Genomic DNA, 19,343 nt, shown 5'->3' with positions numbered 1-19,343 from the left:
ATTCATGATATGGTTGCTTTCTTCATCTTCTCCAAGGATATCTTATTGACACTTGACTTGGACCTCTGCTTTTAGGCTCATGTTGCCGCTAGTATTGCTCCTTTACCTGCTGCATATTTTTTCAGTGTTGTGAATCCACGTGCACACTCTGGGGCAGGTCTGGTTTTGAACATGGCCAAGGCAGTCGAGCTTTTCCTTCTGTTCTCATTATGAAGCAGGTTCATTGCTCCTCCTGAGGAGAGTCTTGAATCAATGTGCTGCCAGCTCTTCACCTCTAGTGGGAACTTGGTTATAGTCTCCGTCAAATGTCATGGGTAACTTGCCTATTAATGCAGCGAACTGAGCCTTTGCCTTTCGGCCTGGGCTCCCATGTCTGTCTGATTAGTCATGCATTAGGGAGGCAAGCATGCAGAGAGAGGTGAGCACAAAAGAGCATTTGCTAATCACAGGGAATCTCTCCAAAGAACAAAGACGCTGTAAATGAAACCGACCTTGGATGGTAGTTGAAAATAAGAAACAAGCCCAAGACACTTAACCAGAGACCCAGGAAGTCCATTTCAGAGTTCACAGGAGGCATTTAGCAGTTGGCCTAACTTTAAATAGAATCAAGAGATCCAACTTAGAACAAAGCCACCCTAATGTCAATAATAATAATGATAGTATTAGTAATAAGCCATATTAATTAAACTTCCCACATTTTAGGGCTCTGTGCTAAAACCTTATATAAACTTCATTAGGCTGTATGATGTTCATTTGCTCCATTTTATAAGTGAGGAAATGGAGTGTTTGAGAGACTATTTGGCCAGTCCGGGGAAGCACACGTAGAGGCAAAATTCCTACCATGGACTGCCCAGCTCTTGTAGGTTTAACCATTAAGTTAAACTATTAAAAAGTTATAACATCCTGATAATAGTGGCTTCAAGCGGTCATGTTAACTTCAACTCTTATTTCTTGAATAACTACTACATAAACGCTACTCTTCTAGCCTTAAAATGTGTAGCAGGATGGACAAGAGAAACTTTCTCTGAAGATGGTATAGCTTGATGGAGAGCAGTGTGTGGCTAAGGATATATGATGCGTGAATGTTGCAGTTAGATCGGGTGAGGGCTGGAGCCAGGGAGAGAGATGGAGGGAGTGAGAAGGCTCAGAGTGGGAGGAAGGAAGGATGTGCACGTAGAAGTGTCTACCTTGGCTGCATTGGATGGGGAGGCTTTTGCACATTCTCTACAAAGACCTTTCATAGATATTTCAGAGATGCTAGGGGAATAATCTTAGAAGTGCTTGAAAGATGAAGTCTTTTGGCTTTTCCCCAAGGCCTGTGGCTACTTTCTGTAAAATACGATTGTCCGTGTGCAGCGTTGAGGATTTCTGGGACTCTGAGAGGTTGAAACAACAACTGTGACCATAGGAACACCCTAAGCAATTGACTAGCTGCAAATCAGGATTAGAAGTCAACTAAGTTAATGCATAATTTTTTGCATTAAAAGCTGACCCACTGGAAGTGCTGTTTGTACCTAAGGCTTCTCAGGGGCATTTCTACCCAGGAGCTGCCAACTCTGGTAGAGCTGTCTGCTAGAGGCTGACTGCTATGAAGAACAAAAGTGTAACCTGGTTGGGTTGTTTTGATCAAGTACATCTTTCTGTTTTACAGTTATAATTACTGTGTGTTCACTTTATGTTACAGATTCCTTCTACAATCAGGTCTATTCATCAGGATAAAATCCTAGCACTTAGACAGCAGACACAGTTCTTGTGGGAGGCTTATTTTTCTTCAGTTGAGAAGATTGTATTAACTACACTAGAGGTAAGCGAGACTGCTTGGTTCCTGGTCTTGAATAACAGTCCTTTATTCATTTGTCTCTGCTTCTCTTTTGCTGTTGATGGTGTGTAGTTGGTCAAGTGGGGCAAAACCAAGTTTTCTGTGTGTGGGTGTATTGGTGAACCCCCTTTGACCCCCTTTGTCTTGCCCAAGCAAATGCCCTCATTCCTGGACAATCGACACGGACAGAGATGGACTCTGACATCCTGCAGGGTTGTGTGGGTAATGACTGTCTTGCTGTCACTCACACTCAGGGGCATCCTTTGAAGACATACTTCTGCAGCTCATTTAGGAAAAAAGATAACGAACAGTAGGAGGAAATCTTCTACCTCTCCAGAAATACAAATAGATTAGTGGGAATCATAGACCAGCAGCACTGGAGGCCGCAATATTAACTCTCAGGACATACGCAGTCCAACCTACAGGATCTCCAACCAACCAGCATCTGTGTTGCAAGATTACATTCAGAGTAAAATTGGGATTGCAGCCACTGGGTGTGGAAAGTGTTAAGCTTTATGAAAGCAGAAAATCTTTTAAGCAGATAGGTGCCCATCTTCGAGCTGCTTTTGTTAAGGTGGGAGGAGAAAAGGAAAGGGAACAGTGCAGGTGATTAAAACCTTGGAGGCAGAGCAGCTCGCAGTGGCCTGAGGCTACACCCAAGCAGTCCAAAGAGCTGAGAAAAGCTGTAGAAAACTGCACACTCATGAGGTACAGGCTTGCAGGAGGGAGGGCGGAGGTCCTTAGGGTAGTACAGCACCCAGGCGCTCAGAGGTGTCCACAGAATGGGGTGGGGGCATTTATCCCTGCATTTTTGGGGTATTTTCTTTGGGAATCGATTATTCTGCCAAAGCAAGTATCATTTGCAGCATACCTGCGAGCACTGAGTAATATGAAGGAAATTAAGGCCACCGTGTTGGTTCCACATGCAGTTTTCTTGCCACTGAGAGTGTCAGAGTCAGTGCTGGTCACTGCACACAGGGCGTCACCTACTGTCTCCTGGCCCAGGCTTCTACTCCCACCTCCTGGCAAGCTGGATTGTCTTTCATCCTGCGGCCGGGTGAAATGCACTGCTCAGGACCTGGCCTCGCACCCACGCAGGCAGCAGGGTCCTGGCGGCAGTCAGGTCTTGCTTATTGCAGGCCCACTTTTCTTCCTGCCCCAGAAGCATGGTCCCCCATGAAAACTGTGAGCTTTTGCTTCTGTCCGTACCAGCAGATTTGAATATTCAGAGGAGTCTACCCTTCTCATCAATTCAGTTACCCATCCAAGATCTTAAATAGAGTTGAAGGTTAACTTTTATTTATTAATTTTTTGAAAGAAATAGTGCTTTTTACCAAAGGAGTACGTGTTCATTTGGGAAAATCCTTAAAGCATTGAAAAAAAACCTACCCATACAAACCACTATAGATATACTATAGATCCACATGAACAAATGTATAATTTATACAAATGTAAAATTTATTGTGATTTTTAATTTTAAAACTATCTTTCTGTACTAGCAATATAACATGTCTGTCTGCTGAGTGTTCTATTGTTACTATTTTCTTATGTCATTGTAGTTTTGTAATTATTTGGATTATTTTAAAATTATTTTAATAACTGTATGTTTCATTTATGGTATCAGCATTGCTTAAATTCCCAATTTAGATACATTATAATTGTTTCTAATTTCTCATCAATATATACATCATCAAAGCAAACAGCCTTAAAGCTAAATTGTGCAGATATAAGATCACTTCCTTTGGATAAATTCCCTTAACTCAATGTCCTGGTTCAGTATCGCAAATGCTGAATTTCTAATGTGATTTGTCAGTTTTCCCACAGTAGAACCAAAGTAATTTATACTCCCTTCCAGCTAACATGAAAGGACCTATTTTCATTATTTTGGAGTTTTATTCTTTATTAATATTAAAGATTATGTTGTGAAAAGATAATAAAGCACGTTCTTCATTTGTATTTCTTAGCATATTAGTAAAACAAATATTTTCTTATATTTCTTGCTCACAGAGCTCACAAAGAAAGAAAAAAGGAATTGCTGCAATATTGCTGTTACTTTTTTTCATACTACTTTATAAGAGCTTATTATATTAAAAATGTTAACCCTTTGGTTCTTTTGTTGCAAATATTTCTCACCAATTTGAGATACGCTTTTCTGTTATGTTCACCATTAGTCAGTGTTTTCATCTATGACTTCTTGATTTGTTATTTTTTAAGAAGGCACATTTTGAGCCATAACTTTATCTATCTATACACATATAGAAGCATATGTTTTAGTACACTCATGGTTAGTTTTTTTATATTTATGTATTTAACCATTTCGTCCAATTTTTTCTTTATGATCCTTGTTGAGTAAGCTAACTGTTCTCTTCTTTTTTTAAAATTAATAAGTCATATAGATATCCCAGTACATTTCTTGTTACTTTGCCTTGGTGTTTCTGGTCTTTTAACTCTGTCTCGTTGGCATCCACCTGTAATATAGCCAGATCACATTTTAACTTTTTTCACCCTAATATCCGACCAGTAGTAAACCTCTGTTTTCTTAACCAACTTGCTATTGTTTACTATTAATGTTATTTCTCATAACTTAGTTTTCGTGGATAACAGTCTTTGTCCAAGTTATGATTTTTGGCATGTATCTTGGACTACATTTCTGCTTATTTCATTAAGGTGGAACCCCTCAGGGGCTGGGGATTTAGCTCAGTGGCACAGCACCTGCCCAGCAAGTGCAAGGTCGTGAGTTCGATCCCTGGTACCGAGGGCGGGGGGAAGATTACTAAAGATGGAACCCCTCAAAGGAGATTAATGAGCTCAAGAATGCAGGCACTTCTAAGGCTCATAATTTAGCTTTTGCCAAATTAATCTTCATACAGTTTGTATCCACCTAGACCCGTAGTGGTGAACCTATGGTGCACATGCTGCAGCCAGGTTTTTGTTATCATTTAAAGGCTCTAAAAGGTTCACTGTCATTGCCCTAGATCCTCACCAGCTGTCTGAGGTAGAACTTCTCTTGCTCTAAATAATCACCCTGAAGGATCATAATTAGTACACATACACACCTCTGCTAATTTACCAGATGCAAGATCGTGTCTTACTCATTATATTTCTTTCGAGTTAGTTCATTGCACAGATCCATTTGCTTGCGTATTAAGTTGGCAGTGGTTCATTATCCTGTAGCAACAGTTGAGTGTGTTATATTCGTTAGAACAGGATCTTAAGTCAAGCTGTTTTTACCTCTGAGCCTGGAAAGGCCTTCTTCCCCTTGGATTTAAGCTGTGCAACTCTTTGGCAACACAGTTGCTTTTTAAAATACTGAATGCCATATACATCATTCAAATTTATAGCACCTGCCCAGTCTCTTTATATCACCCAAGATGGGATTGTAACAATTTGACCTCTCAATCAAGTTGCGTGAGAGATACTTTTTCTCCTCTTAATTCAGAGCGGAGATCACTACAGAATTCAGTATTCACAGAAAAGCAGGGAAAATAGCGGAAAACACTACCCACACACGCAAATAAGCAAACTCAGTGTGCACAGTTAGATAATATGTTATTTTATCAGTGCGGGAGCTCTTCAATATGAAAATAATTCACAAGTAACTTTAGGCAACATAGCATTGAAGACACTTTGGTCAAGATGCTCAGATTGCAGAATTCTGGGTCCTTTTTCCTTCCTTACTATATTGCAGGTCAAGGGAGCGGGATTGCTGAGTCTTTGGAGAACATAAGAGCTTTAGAGTTCCAGGTAGTACTTAGCCACAGTTGAAAACAAGATTCCCCATCCCTGTCTCCAGGGCCAAAGTCGAGTTATCGGTACATTGAGTTCATCATGCAGCTCTCCATCGTGATTGAGATTCTGTTAGATTTTCCTGTTGAGAACACTTCCTTAAGGTGCCCCTTGGAATTAATTAATGCTAAGCTTTGCGTGCACATTGTGAAATAATAATGGGGACAACAGTAAGATACCGTAAAGTATTCCTGTATTTGTCAGAATATTGCACAATAACCTGGTAGTCAGAATTAAAGCACAGGAACTCAGAATCAAGGCAAGGGAAAGAAAAGTGCATGAGATTATCATGATATGTGGGGACAGCTAATGGTAGTGGAGAACACATTTTTAGGGGCTTTTATGAATTTTTCCACATTTTCCTCCTCAGATATCTGACTGTGCATATTCAAACCATGGTATTGTTGGTGCAGTTATATTGTACTGTTTTAAAATCAATGAGATTATAGACATAAGAGGTTGCTTTATTTAGCTTTGGGAGAAGTGGCTTGTGATGGCCGTGTATGTAGAAGGCAGTGTATGCAGAAAAGTGGTGTGGTCAGCAGACCAAACCAGGGCCACATAGAAAAGCTAACTAATAACCACTTATCCTTTTTTCTATTTAATCCAAATAGCCCATGGAAAAGAAGTTTGTGATTCTTCCCTTTAAATTCACTTAATAAGAAGTATTATCTTTCTTGAAGGTCCCATTTGGGACCTTCCTGAACAAAAAGAATCTTGTATTGTGTATGTGTGTGTTTGTGTGTATGAATGTGCTAACTTGCTTCATAGACAAGAAGTTCCACTGTGACATCTTCTACAAAATAAATGTGAGCACTGACAGGATGTTGGGAGCTGTTCAGTGTAGTGATGAGGACAGTTTTGGATATTAGGTGAGAGAAAAAAGGATCTTTCTGCTTGATGAAATGAGATCCATGCTCTTTCAGACTTTTGACAAGGCAAGTGTATATCATCCTTTTAGAGAGAGGTTTGATAATACGTGTGAACAGTGTTCATATCCTTCACCAAAGTCCGAAAGAATCAATGCAAGATGTGGAAAAATTTTACTCATAAATACGTTCGCTCCTTTACGTGGAAAAATTGCCCTGTCATTGGCTTTTAGCATATGTAAACCATGAATTCTGTGATGATGTCTATTATAGTATAGCTATGTAAAAATGGAAAAGCCTCTGCCTAGAAAATGAACACAGGAATGAAAATTTCTTTCCATGGCAGGAATCAAGTACAAAAACATAGGCAACCATTCTAAATTCTAAAAGGCCACTGTCATTAATGTGGTATTTTATTGTTTTATTAGAAGTGAGGAAGGTGAGAAATAAACTTGACAAATTGCTTGGCCAAGGTTAAATTCAACATTTGTTATTGCTGTCATACCTGCACTGATATCTTTTTGTCAAGATTCATTTGAAGAGATTATAAAATGCTTATTAATATTTCAGAAGAGTCCTATAACTGATTATCATGGCTTGGAATTTTAAAAGATAATGTTGTGATACCGAAAAGGTAGCCTCTGACCGTGCAAAACATACCATTACAGACCCAAAGTGAGTGGGGGCGACCCTGTTTGTGGCATGTCTAAGTGCCTTATCATTTGTAGGTGAGGTGCACAATGCTGTCTGTTGCTAATTTTTTCTGCCTTGATCCCCAGACTTATTTAAGTACCCACATGCTGAAAAGCAAACAAATTCAGAAAGACAAAAAAGATCTAAACGAAAACCTAAAACTTTTAAGAGGAAATACATAGACAGTAGACTTGCAAAGCCTATGCATTATAAAAAATTGGAATAACTGTTGTACAGAATAAAATTGCTAGCCATGTAAAAGCTCTCTAGAACCATGACAGTCTTCTCGGAATTCATGCTTGGACAACAGAATCGAAATACACTCCTCCTGTAGCAGAAAGTGAACATCCGTATTTTAACTAGTTTCCTAAACTGCCACCAAGTCAGAAACCTCTCGCCCACCCTATGAAATTAGCAGTTTTGATCTGAAAGAAAGATAAAATGCAGAAATCCTTGAACTAAAATAATTGTGTTTGTCTGTGTTACTTCCCTCCTGCTTCCTTCTCTCTTATTAGGAAAATAAACATGCTAAGGTGTGCAAGGATCAGTGTAGCTCACTTTAATCCTTTTCTAGTTGCCACGTGAGAGGAGAGGAGATGAGGATGCTTCTCACTTAGCAAATAATAAAACCCCCTGTAAAATGGGTTGTACCTAAAATCATGCTGTGTTAGATGGGAACCTGGAAAATGGTGATTTATTTAGGTTCTGAGGAATTGAACTCAGAGCCTCATGCCTGCTACACACGTTTTATCACTAAGCTACACTCCTAACCCCCAGGATTTATTTTTTTAAGTACAAAAGAAATTTTACTGGAAACATGAAATTCCATATCAAGTTAATTATTTGCCCAATCATATCTTAATGAGTGGATAGGATCATTACAAGAGTTTAGCAGTCACAGAGAGAAAGCCCTGAAGTGGACTAATCACATTGAACTGACAAATGATTCAGGAAGGGAGAGTCTTTTACTCTAAATGTAGAATTTAATGATCTGCTAGGTCCCAAAGTCCAAAGAAGCTAATGAACTAGCTTAACTGTTATCAGTCTTAATATGCCATGGTTCTTGCCCTATTATGTAGGGTGTTTTGAGAAATTATCGACTCACTATTTTTTTGAGGTTGAAATACAGAAAGAACCTCAGCTAACTGGTACCCAAAGTCGTCCAGTTAACTTAGGAAAATTTTATATGCCAAGCAAAGAAACCTACCTCCCCCTTTAAAAGAACAGATCAAAACGTCATAGCCTCGAAAATGTGTCATGTGTTCAGTATGTTTCGGTTCTGTGTCTACATGGTCTGTGCTGACATCTTTGTGAACAGGGACCATATCTCATGGATCCATTGCTATGTGTGCAGCCATCAATGATATTATCAGTACCATACATTCAACTTTAGAATGAGTGTGGACTCGTTGTTAGAGAAAAGCAAAGATAGGATTTATGGTTAAACTCACTTTATTTAGGAAATTTGACTTGCCGTAATTCATCTCTTTCTTGTGTCATTTTCCACCGTATGTTACTTCTCTTTGTCTTGCAGACATTTTTATGAATGGAGGTCAGGTAGGGGGAGAAGTGAGACAGTACTTTGAAAACACCATCATCCCTCAAATTTGGATTAAGCAAGATCCTCACCAAGCGCCATCAGGGTCTCATCCTCACCATGGGCTGTGTTTTTGTTTTCTAGATTATTCAGGACAGAATATTCAAGCACATATCACGTAACAGTTTAATATGGAACAAACATCCTGGAGGATTGTTCGTACTACCACAGTATTCATCTTATCTGGGAGATTTTCCATACTACTATGCTAATTTAGGTGAGTGACTTCCTTCCAGGGAGCTCCTTTTATTTACCCTCAAGATGTCATCCAGAACTGAAGCCCTGTGACTCTTCTGTCCAATAGTGGGATCTTCCCAACAGCCTGCGTTGGAGATTGCTTTTTGGCCTTGTTGTTAATATCAGATTGTGTTCAAGAATTATACACCCAGTGGAACACTGGGAGAGGGAGCTCCTTTTTTTCCCATGAGCAGCTACCTTTAATAGAGGTATTTCTTGTTAAGAAATAGGTCCCTCAAATGGTGGATCATTTTGACCATGGCAATGGATTACCTATAAACTTAAGTCTCAACATATATAAAATATAATTAGAAAAGCTCTCCCTATTTTTTTCCACAACTCTACTTCTGTATTCTATACCAGAGGAAAACTGAATAGGGGGAAAGAATAAATAAGACTGTATGACAAGGCAAATAGATACATTCTTTCAACCTTTATTATGCATGTCATTCATGCTCTGTGAAGGCAGTGCTATGCACTAGAAATAAGATACAATTTCTGCTCTGAAATAGTGTTTAATTACAATATAAGTAGGCAAAAAAATGCTGCTATATCATTGCTTTGGGCACTGATGTATTTGGGCTTGTCTTGGACATTTCCTCTCATAATTCCAAACTTGAGAAGTCTTGGAGTAGCAAAGCATCTTTCAGGTTGATATACCAAAAGAACCCAAGAGTTTCCATTCCATGCTATCATTATAAAACAGTCTTGCCCCTTTTTAAGTTGTACATGCTTAGCTTGAAACCAAGTTTAAAAAAAAAAGGTGAAACTTAAATTTAAATTCGTGGCATGAAATATCCAGCAGTGATTAAAAAAAAAAAATAAAATAACAACAACAAAAAAACCCCTTTAATCTGAACCAGAGGTGTAACGGGGACCAAATGAAATTCAGCAAACAATCCACTTTGGGTGATGTACTCCGAGTTCAGTAGCTGTCCAGTGCAAGTGGTGGCTAGGAATTTCCAGATATTTCAAGTAGTCTGCGTCCTTGTTTGGAATTACTATGTTAGAAGTGTGTAAATGATGCTACTTAAATGATTGCAGGAAAAGCTAAAGGCAGTGACTTGTTTCTGCTGCTGAAAAGGCAATTCCTCAGTCATGTTTATTCCTGCTTGAATGTATATTCAGACAGTGGGAAGGTTAGTTAGCTTCTTTCTAATGTATGGTTAAAGTGCTAGTTGGATGATACAATTTTCTCTACGAAATATGTGTATAACCCTTTAACATATATAGTCTAATACTAAGCTTTGTCCCATCAATATAAAAACTTGATTCAAATGTCCCTGCACTCCCTTGTTCCCATGTAAGCTATGAAAGTGCCAGATTAGTGGGTCTAAACTAATGAAGTTTTAAAAGGCTCTTAAGTTGTTCCTAATTTTTTAGTGAGTTTTTATAGAAGACATGAGATAAACCAACTCATTTCTCTCTTTGGTGGCAGTGTTTGCTTTGTTTTTTTATGGTCCTTTTCTGCCTAGGGCTTCAGAGTTACAATGGGCAGAAGTCTGCATAATACACTTTCTGTCTCAGCTGTGTTACTGCTCTCCAAGGAAGAGATTCTTGCAGTCTGGAGACATTCTGATGGTGATTGTAGTCGTGGTAACAGCTAACACATACTGAGTGCTTACGATTTGTTTATGCTAAATGTCCTGGGTACATTAACTTTTTACTCAGTTCTTACAGCAACCCTCTTAGTTTGGTATTGTTCCTTGTAGCCCCATTTCGCAGCTGTAGGAACACAGACGGTTAAGTAATTTTTCCAGGATCCCACAACCACTAAGTGGTAGAGCCGAGATTCAAACTTAGATAGTCAGGCTCCGGAAGCTGTTCTTTTAACTTTTCCTACTTGCTAGTCATTATTTGAAATGCTGTTAATCAGGCCGAACCCCTAATTGCATAATTAAGAATCAGATATGTGCAAACAGCCTCCGAGAAGTAGCACATTGACGTAAACCCGCATTAAGATGTGAGTGAAGAGAGCAGAGCCTTGCTTGAGAGCGCACGTGTGGGTGTGCATTTGGACACTGGGTGCCGAAGAAGCCGCAGGGAGATCAAAGGAACATCACCACGGCAGGCAAAGGCCATCCACGGAAGAGTCTGAAAATGGACACTGGTCTGTAATGTACTGGGGTCTCTGGACTGAGGCCGTGGTTCAGTAGCAGCTTTTCACCTTGTGTCTGTACTGTCAGGACACAAAACACGAAGGCAGAATGTGCTAGAAGGGAACATTAGCTCTCGGGTGAAGCAATGGAGCAAGAAGGAATAATTTTCAAAATCATGTTTTCCCGGCTCCATTGGGCTCCTTGCTCCTTGCCGTTCCAGGTTCAAAGCCCCCCTCCAGATTCACTGCAGTCATCCACGCGGTCACCCCCCTGGTCTCCCAGTCCCAGCCAGTGTTGAAGCTTCTCGTGGCTGCAGCCAAGTCTCAGTACTGTGCCCAGGTGAGTGGAGCTGCCCTCCCCGTCCCTGGTCAGCGCCTGGCTCCTGGGCTCCGTGTATCACACCCTCGCGCGTCTTTCCAGCCATTTAGAAGAGGGAAACCAGCCCCGGTACTGGGTAGTTGCAGAAAGACTTCGCACTATGTGAAGTTAACACACACGGACGTTCTCTAAAGAATACACAAGCACATAATTTTGCTTTCAAATGTCAAGATGATAAAGTAACATATGAAAGGCCACTGGGACGAACCACAGAGCACTGGAGTTTCAGTAGAAGCAGCAGACTGGGTGTTGGGAGGAATCAGCCTTCCTTTCACAGCCGCCATGACTAGTTCTAAACTCGGAAGGGGGTGATGAGATCTGTCTACACTGATATTTTCCAAATCACTGTTGCTCCTGCACTCGTAACGGTGGATTTCTGACTTGTGAAATCAGTGCAGACAAGGAGGTTTACAACCCAGGAAAGAATCAAATCATGTTAAAGCGTGCTTTTTTTTTTTTTTTTTTTTTTTAACTAAATGCCTTTATTGGAAATTATAAAGTCGCATAAAATCAGCAACCATTCTGGGAAATCCAAAACATGAGCTCATCCCAGTTCTGTCTTGAATTCTTTTATTTCACCCACATTGCCTGGTATAGTGCAAGCTCAGAGCAGATGTTCAGATGTTTAGTATAAATTTTTACTTAACTTGATCAGAGCGATCTCATGCATCATTTTAAGATACAAGCATTTATAAAGCCGCTTTTGTAAGCTCCAGCAACCTTGAAATTACTTCTTATTCCTCCAGCTTTCCCCCAGTCCCTGGACACAAAGTTTTAGGCTTTTCTTTCTGACCCCTCTCTGAGGGCTTTGGGGAGGTAGGTGCCCTTTGTAATCCATGTTTGTTGTCTGCTGTTCTGCCTTGCTGAGCACCAGCTGCCTCATTTGCTCTCTGTTATAAGATGAAGCTGGGCTGGAGCCTTATGCAAATACACGGAAACTGGCCATCTCATGACCCCTGTCCCTTTCAGATCATTGTTCTATGGAATTGTGACAAGCCCCTGCCCGCCAAACACCGCTGGCCTGCCACTTCTGTGCCTGTCATCGTCATTGAAGGAGAGAGCAAGGTAGGTTTGCAGGAACCTAAGTGTGTAACCCTTGAGGAGCCTTCATTTCTCACAGGTGTTGGCCCTGGAAGTCTTCATCCCACCCTGGTCTGTGTTTTCTAAAGCCGTATGTCTAAATTCAGAACATCCTCTGCTTTGACAGCCGTGGGCCTTTGAATCCATAACACCTGGATCTGAGGATGAACCCTTTGGTAGCTTTCAACCTTGTGTTTATTCTTGAGTTCTTGGAACTGTCCTTTCCTCATGCAGAGTATAAATAGGATGCCTATGTCCTAGGTTTGCTATTGGGATTAAATGGACTCTGAGTCGGGCAATAGTAATCTTTCCGTAAATGGTGAGGGTCAAGGTAAGGTTGTTGGTGATGGTGACATTTGTGTAGCTGATTAATCCAAATGAGTTGTGTCTTCAAGAATAGTAGTCTTTCTTCACGGTTGCCTTAGAAGGGACATTTCACCCTGATTTTATTCTGATGCCTCCATCCGAAGAGTCGCACTGAGACTGCCTTGCTGGCCCCGTTTTCCAGTCCACTCTGCCTAGAACTAAATCTTCTGATCATCTTGTGGCCCGTTAGGGACGCCATCTACTAATGCTAACCAATGTGAGGCCGTGTGTAATGTGGTTCAAGCCACCTTCCAGTGCTCTTGCTCATGGCTTCCCCCTGCAGACATTATTTACAGTCATCTGAACTGCCCTGTGACCTTCCTACCTCTTATTTTTCTTAACATCTCATGTTTTTCCACCCCCCTCAATTTATCTCTTCCGGAATTCCGGTATATCCTCTGTCTCAGCCACTTTGCTCATGGCTGAGGCACAGTACCCAACAGCCACAGCTTGGAGGAGGAGAAATTTATTTTGGCTCACGGTTTTAATCCATGCTTGACCAGTTGCAGGGCAGCAATGGTATAGAGGACAGGCCCGCACAGGGAAGAGCTGCTCATTCCATGGTAGCCAGGAAGCAGAGAGAGCGGGGAGGAAGTGGAGGGAGCTCTTCCACCCAGGCTCTACCTTCTGGCAGCACATTGAACTCTGAACTCCTGTAGTGCAATGATTCATGAGTACAGCACCCCGTGATCCAGTCACCCGCTAAACAGCGAGGCTTTGGGGGGACACCCTGGACCAACACTGTTACCTCCTCTGAGCTCCTGCTCACGCGCTAGCTTGTCCTGGAAATGTCTTCCCCTGTTGGCAGCCGGAAGTGAGCTCATTTCTCAAGTTTCTGCTTGGTGTTTTCTTCTAATCCTCCTCCCCATTGTGGAGAGATCAGCAGCTAGTCACTGAAATTGAGATTGGTGAAACAGCATTGTCTAAGGGACTTTGTGAGTCTCCAAAGGATTAGGTCATGAGAAACTGGCTCCCAGCAAGTAAAACACCCTTGAGCGAGAATAACAAATAGTGATTTTTAGCTCAAACTATTTGAAATCATCATCTGAGTCGGTGAAGTGGTAGCGTCATATGATTCGATGGAGTGCAGTGAGAGTCGTAATGGTCACGTGGACATTGTCTGCTCAGTCCCCGTTGTCGCATCTTCTGTGCACTGGGCATGTGCAGCAGGCCTGGAACCCAGCGGGGAGCGCAGCGGGTGAGTCACGGCACCATGGAGCTGGGTGAAGCAGCCCTGTGATCAGAGCCGCTTGGTGAGCGTGTGTGGAGATGGAGTGCTTTCTCCCAGCGTCAGTCTTTCGTACCCTTTGGCTCCATCACTAGGCACTGGTTTCACGAAAGTAACTGGCAGGAAAGACTCTCCTGCCAACAGCCCCTTCTGCGCATCTCCCAACCAGCAGGCTGCCGTGGGGAGGGCCGTGTTCCGGTCACCACGCCCGAAGGGCAGCAGGACTTGGGCGTATGCAGGCAACTTCGAACTTTGATTTTCTTTGGTTTTTATGCTTCCCTGAGTCACCAGATCTTCATGCGGGTAGAATTTGGATATGCTAGGATATGCCGGCCAGTCCCAGTCTGACCGACTGGGAGCTACTCAGCTTTAGATAGTGTTGTATTTTCATGCTCTGATCTTGACTGATTTCCTATTTTCACTTTCCGTGAAAAGAAACTCTTCAGTTGCTTTCTTCCTAAAAGAGAGTGGAGAATAAGAGGACTTGGGTTGTGGGCTTTATCTGAGGTCTCTTATAAGACGCTGCAAGTTCTCCCAGTTATAGCGCCACCTGGGCTCCTGGCGGTTTGTTCAGTCCGAGCTTGCACTTTGGCTGCTAATTCTTGTGGGCCATGTTTTCATTGCCATGCTTTCTCCCCACCCCCAGTGCCCTGGGATTGTCCCTTCTAGTGAAGCATTTGCACTTTACTCTTGCTTCAGGCTCTGTTCCATGTTGTGGGTTAAATGGGCTATGGCATATCAGGTGCTTAGCCCAGTGCCTGGCACACATACACCAAGGATTCAATAAATGTCAGCAGTTTTCCTGAGAGACATTGTAATGTCTTACTTGTACTGTGGGCTGTAGAACCCCACTTACTTCTGTGTGATCTAAGGTGAGTGACTTAGTCCCTGTGTTTTCATCCCCCCTTGAGTGAATGCAAACAATCATGTACCTAACTCCTAAGGTGGCTAAGACAAGCAAGTGATATAATATACTATAACCAGGGAACTGCAAGAATGTAGCTGACGCTCCAAAATACGAGCTTTGTAATGGTTTGTATGCATGGCTTATCTTTCCCTTTGGATAATAAACTTCTTCAGCCTTGGTCATTAGCTAGTTGTTTGTTAGTTCCAAAAGAGTTGGGTCTCATATGGTAGCTAAGTATTTCTTAAATGAACAGAGAAAAGGCAGTCTACTCAGGATCGCCCCAGTGTGTGCTTTTGTTCTTCTCTTCCTAATCCTTTCAGGAAGGGAGCTGAGGCAGGCTGTTTAAAAGAAAGCCTCTGGTTTCCACGGGGGGATTTGGAAGTGGCTGGCTGGTGCCCTGGGGACCTGTGTATTGCTGGAGTGGGTTCAAGAGAGACAAGCAGATCCCTTCAAAGCCAGTAGTTGGACCAGATGCTGGAGAAGAAGCCCTCTGTCCTCCTCATTCTCTATCCGAAAATCTCCATGCCTAGCCTTCAATTTAAAATTGATGTGTGTGCTGCTTTGGCTGCAAAATTCTTTTTTGAATTTATAGGCCTTGTCTTTGCAGTTTTCCCCTGTAGGCTTAACAAGGGAAAGGTCAGGGCATTGCTAAGCTGGCAGCTAATGGTTTCTTCGTTCCTCGGTGGACATGTAAACAGTACCAGGAGAATCGCTTCAGGCTGAGATTTCTGAGTGCCTTGTCTATGGGGTTGCTGAGTGCTTTGAGTTTTATTTTATTTTGAAAGCCTGAGAAAGATTTTTTTAAAAAAATAAAAAGAAACCCTGACCCAGTTGACAGATGTGTAGGAGCAGCCCCTGCAGCCATTTATGCTACAGATCCATCCCCTGAGCTCTCCAAGTTGGGTTAGCCAGGCCACCTTCCATTCTTTACTCAGAAAATCTCCAGTCACTTCACAGGTGCATAGCCCGAACTGGAGTCAAGGTCTGTGGTCAAGCTGGCTTGCCAGTGTTAGCACAGCTTGGGCTTCTTGGGGTATCCTGATTTGTAAGAGGGGACCCTGCTGCTGGTCACTGTCTCCCTCTCCCCTTTGCCTGTATCTCCAGCATTCAGCTGCTTCATTCCCCAAACTTTGTACCTTCAAAGTGGATAGCAAGTGTGCCTGATGCTGCCACACGTGAATTTGGAGGGGCTGTCATGTAACATCACAGGAATGCCACATGTGTCCTTAGATTCACTTTGAGGTTCTTCCCAGGCCTTAGACAGGTTTGTAGCATGGGGTGGAAGAAATCTGGACTCCACCTCCAGGGTAAACTTAACCTTTCTGTGCCCCAGTTTGGCCTTTATAAAATGGGTTGTCCCAAAGATGCAGTGAGACGGGGTACTGAAAGGACTTGGAACATTTCCTGGTGCTTCCTAAATGTTCCAGAGATTCTACCCTTTAATGGTATTCAACACAAAAGTGAGCTGTGCCTATCACAAGGTGGCCTCTCAGCCTCCGTTTTCGCAACTCATCACACAAACACACATACATACCCACGTGGAAACACACACACACACACACACACACACACACACGTCACCTTGCCTAACTCTGCAATTGCCCAAAGTACATCCAAATACCACCTTCAGAATTTTCCTAAGTCTGTGAGCTCCTTGTGCTGCCATTTATTTAAATTTTGAAAATCTAAATTAACTAACTTTTTACTCTAATAAAATTGTTTGTAAATAATTTACTACCTTTGCTAGTATAGCCGCCTTGTAGATCCTTGTGTATTTGTCATGATCTGTCCTGAAATAACCATGTGGTCAAGGGTGTCAGTGTTTGCACACTTCCCCTGGTGTGTGGTCCACATTTGGAGTCGTTGCTGCAGCCTCTTCTGCTCTGCTGCCTTGCGGACAGTGTTTTCTTCCTCGGGCTCTTGGCCCCTGAGGAGACCCTGTCTTTACTGTCCCTTCGCTCTGCTTGGCAACTGTCTACCCACCGAGGTCTTCAGTGTCACTTCTCGTATGAAGCCTTCTCTCTTCCTGACTGCTCAGGCCTCTGTACTCCTCGCATCTTTTCATTTCAAGCTAGACCTGGTTGTCTGCCTCTGGGCCCTACAGACCATGAGCTCCTCAAAGACAGGGCACGCATCTTATGTTACTCCAACCGCCAGGGACTTGTGTACTGCAGACGCATGGAAGAACAGTTTCTAAACAAACGAGTCAGTGCTGACGGGTGACACATGCCTTCCTGCGTTGATGATAGAACACCCTTCATGGAGGCGAGGATGGGAACGTTCCTAACAGCAAGACTCTGACGTGACCGCTTTCCCCTTCTCTCCCTCCCACCCGCCTTCTCCCTGCCGCAGGTTATGAGCAGCCGCTTTCTGCCCTATGACAACATCGTCACAGATGCCGTGCTCAGCCTCGACGAGGACACCGTGCTTTCCACAACCGAGGTAAGAAACACCCCAAGGAGCTGGCTCTTCAGGCAGGTGCCCTGGGTGCCAAGGTGCCAGTGCTTCCCTTGTCCTTGTCTTGGTGGAAGGCAAAGACATTTTTCAAAATTTCTTGCAGAATTAGTACTAATTAACCCAGTTTCTGTTAGCACCTTGCCATCACCGGGCACCCTGGTGAGGGCACTTTTCCCTTTGTTTCTTTGCTAATTGGTTCCTCATCTGTGTGCCAGCCCCCCACCTTCATTTTGTTTTGAACTAGCACAGCTGTGGGCAGGTGTGCAGAACCAAAGGGGGAGGAACTAAAAATGTTCAGCTTGGAGCAAACACTCCCCATCCTTGCCAATCATCCTGATGCCTGCACCCCAGGGGCTGTTTTCTTTTTTTGGGAGGGGGTTCTGAAGCAGCTCTGTCTCCATCTACGGTCCACATTTTCCCCCACTTACACAAGAGCAGTTTCCCCCGAAGGTTGAAATGGAGACCCCTGCTGCTTTGGATGTTCAGGTAGGAGTGCCAAAATAAGATTGCCTGAAGAATATGTGTGCAGAAGAGAGAGAGGCGGGAAGGTAGATATGGTAGAAAACCAATTTTTATAACTCAGTTGAGTATTGATCTCTGAAGTCATAGATGAGATCAAAGTCCACTCTGTAAAACTGGAGCATATCAGAAATGCATTTTTAACGGTCGCTGCTCTCAAAAGCATGGAGTTTTAAGCACTTATCCTCCCCCCCCCCATTTGCTTTTTCTCTTTTTATTCATAATTTTCCATTGAGTTTAAACCTTGGCTCTCCCCAGCACTTACTTTCCTGGACCCCAGTCTGGTTCACATAGTGGAACTAGGTGTTGCCCTTGAATGAACAGTCCAGGTCTCTTTCTTTAAATTCCACTGCTGCTTCTAATTGCCATCAGGTAGAGCTGAACAAATACTACATACAAGGGCAACCTAAATAACCTGAGGACACAGTGTCCTGGCCTCACCTAGTTGGAATACTTTCTGTGTAGTCCAAGCTCTATAAATACTTGTTGAGTGAATGGTGGCGGGAACGAGGGCTGTGCAGATGAAAGGGTGGACACACGGCCAGTTGTGTCATGTGTGCATCGGGGCCAGGAGGGGCTGATGGGAAGAAAATATGCTTAACGTTCAAGGGCTTCAGAGATAGCTATGAAATGCAGCCTACAGGACACTCCACCCTGTGTTCTCCTGCTGCTTCCTGTGAGCGGAGCTGGCATCATTGGAACACATTCATTCAACAACTATTTATGGGGAGGTTTCTTTGTTCTGGACTCCATGCCAGCTTCTTTGGTTGTAGTTGCTGCCTGTGTCTATCAAAGTCCTGGCAGCAAGCGGAATTCAAATCGGATGATGCAAATGAAAGGACTTGCGATTACTTAGGGAAGGATTAGTGGGTTCCATACGAGGTGGCGAGGCACCGGGTGTGTAGCCAGAGCAGGAAGCACCTCAAGGCCCAGTTGGACAAGGAATCACACTTCTAAAGTCTTTGAGATACAAGTAGGAGAGAAATAGAGGCCTTTCTGCAGGAGCCATGTTCATATTCCGGGAGAAACATGGCTGTGGCCTGAACTCTCATGCCAAAGTAGGATGGAGGCAGGAAAGGGTTATCTTAACCTAACTCTTGATCCTACCTTCATTTTGAAGCTGATGGCTCCTATTGACCTAATCTAGCCAAATCCCAGCCACCAACGATGATCAGGCCCTGAGGATTCCATCATCCCAGGGCACAAAACAGGGCAGGGAGAATAGATAGTGCATCTCTGAGGGCAATCACAGGAAAAACAGCATGGTGCCAGGTAGAACAAATGGTGAAGCCTACTCCAGCATGGGTC

At 42.9% G+C, this 19,343-nt stretch overlaps 1 protein-coding gene across 1 annotated transcript in view; it reads left to right on the top strand.

Moving 5' to 3' along the window:
* Ext1 (exostosin glycosyltransferase 1) overlaps positions 1-19,343 on the top strand; it is a gene marked incomplete at its 5' end in the record, with an annotated part of 269,716 nt that overhangs the window by 238,731 nt on the left and 11,642 nt on the right. Inside the window, 5 exon segments of the mRNA XM_005381900.2 lie at positions 1,685-1,804; positions 8,849-8,981; positions 11,321-11,439; positions 12,448-12,543; positions 17,412-17,501. Coding sequence (XP_005381957.1) covers positions 1,685-1,804; positions 8,849-8,981; positions 11,321-11,439; positions 12,448-12,543; positions 17,412-17,501 — 558 coding nt within the window.

The sequence above is a fragment of the Chinchilla lanigera genome, unplaced genomic scaffold (assembly GCF_000276665.1).
Source record: "Chinchilla lanigera isolate Chin_1 unplaced genomic scaffold, ChiLan1.0 scaffold00016, whole genome shotgun sequence".
NCBI classification, from domain to species: Eukaryota; Metazoa; Chordata; class Mammalia; order Rodentia; family Chinchillidae; genus Chinchilla; species Chinchilla lanigera.
This window is presented reverse-complemented; position numbering and strand designations above follow the sequence as displayed.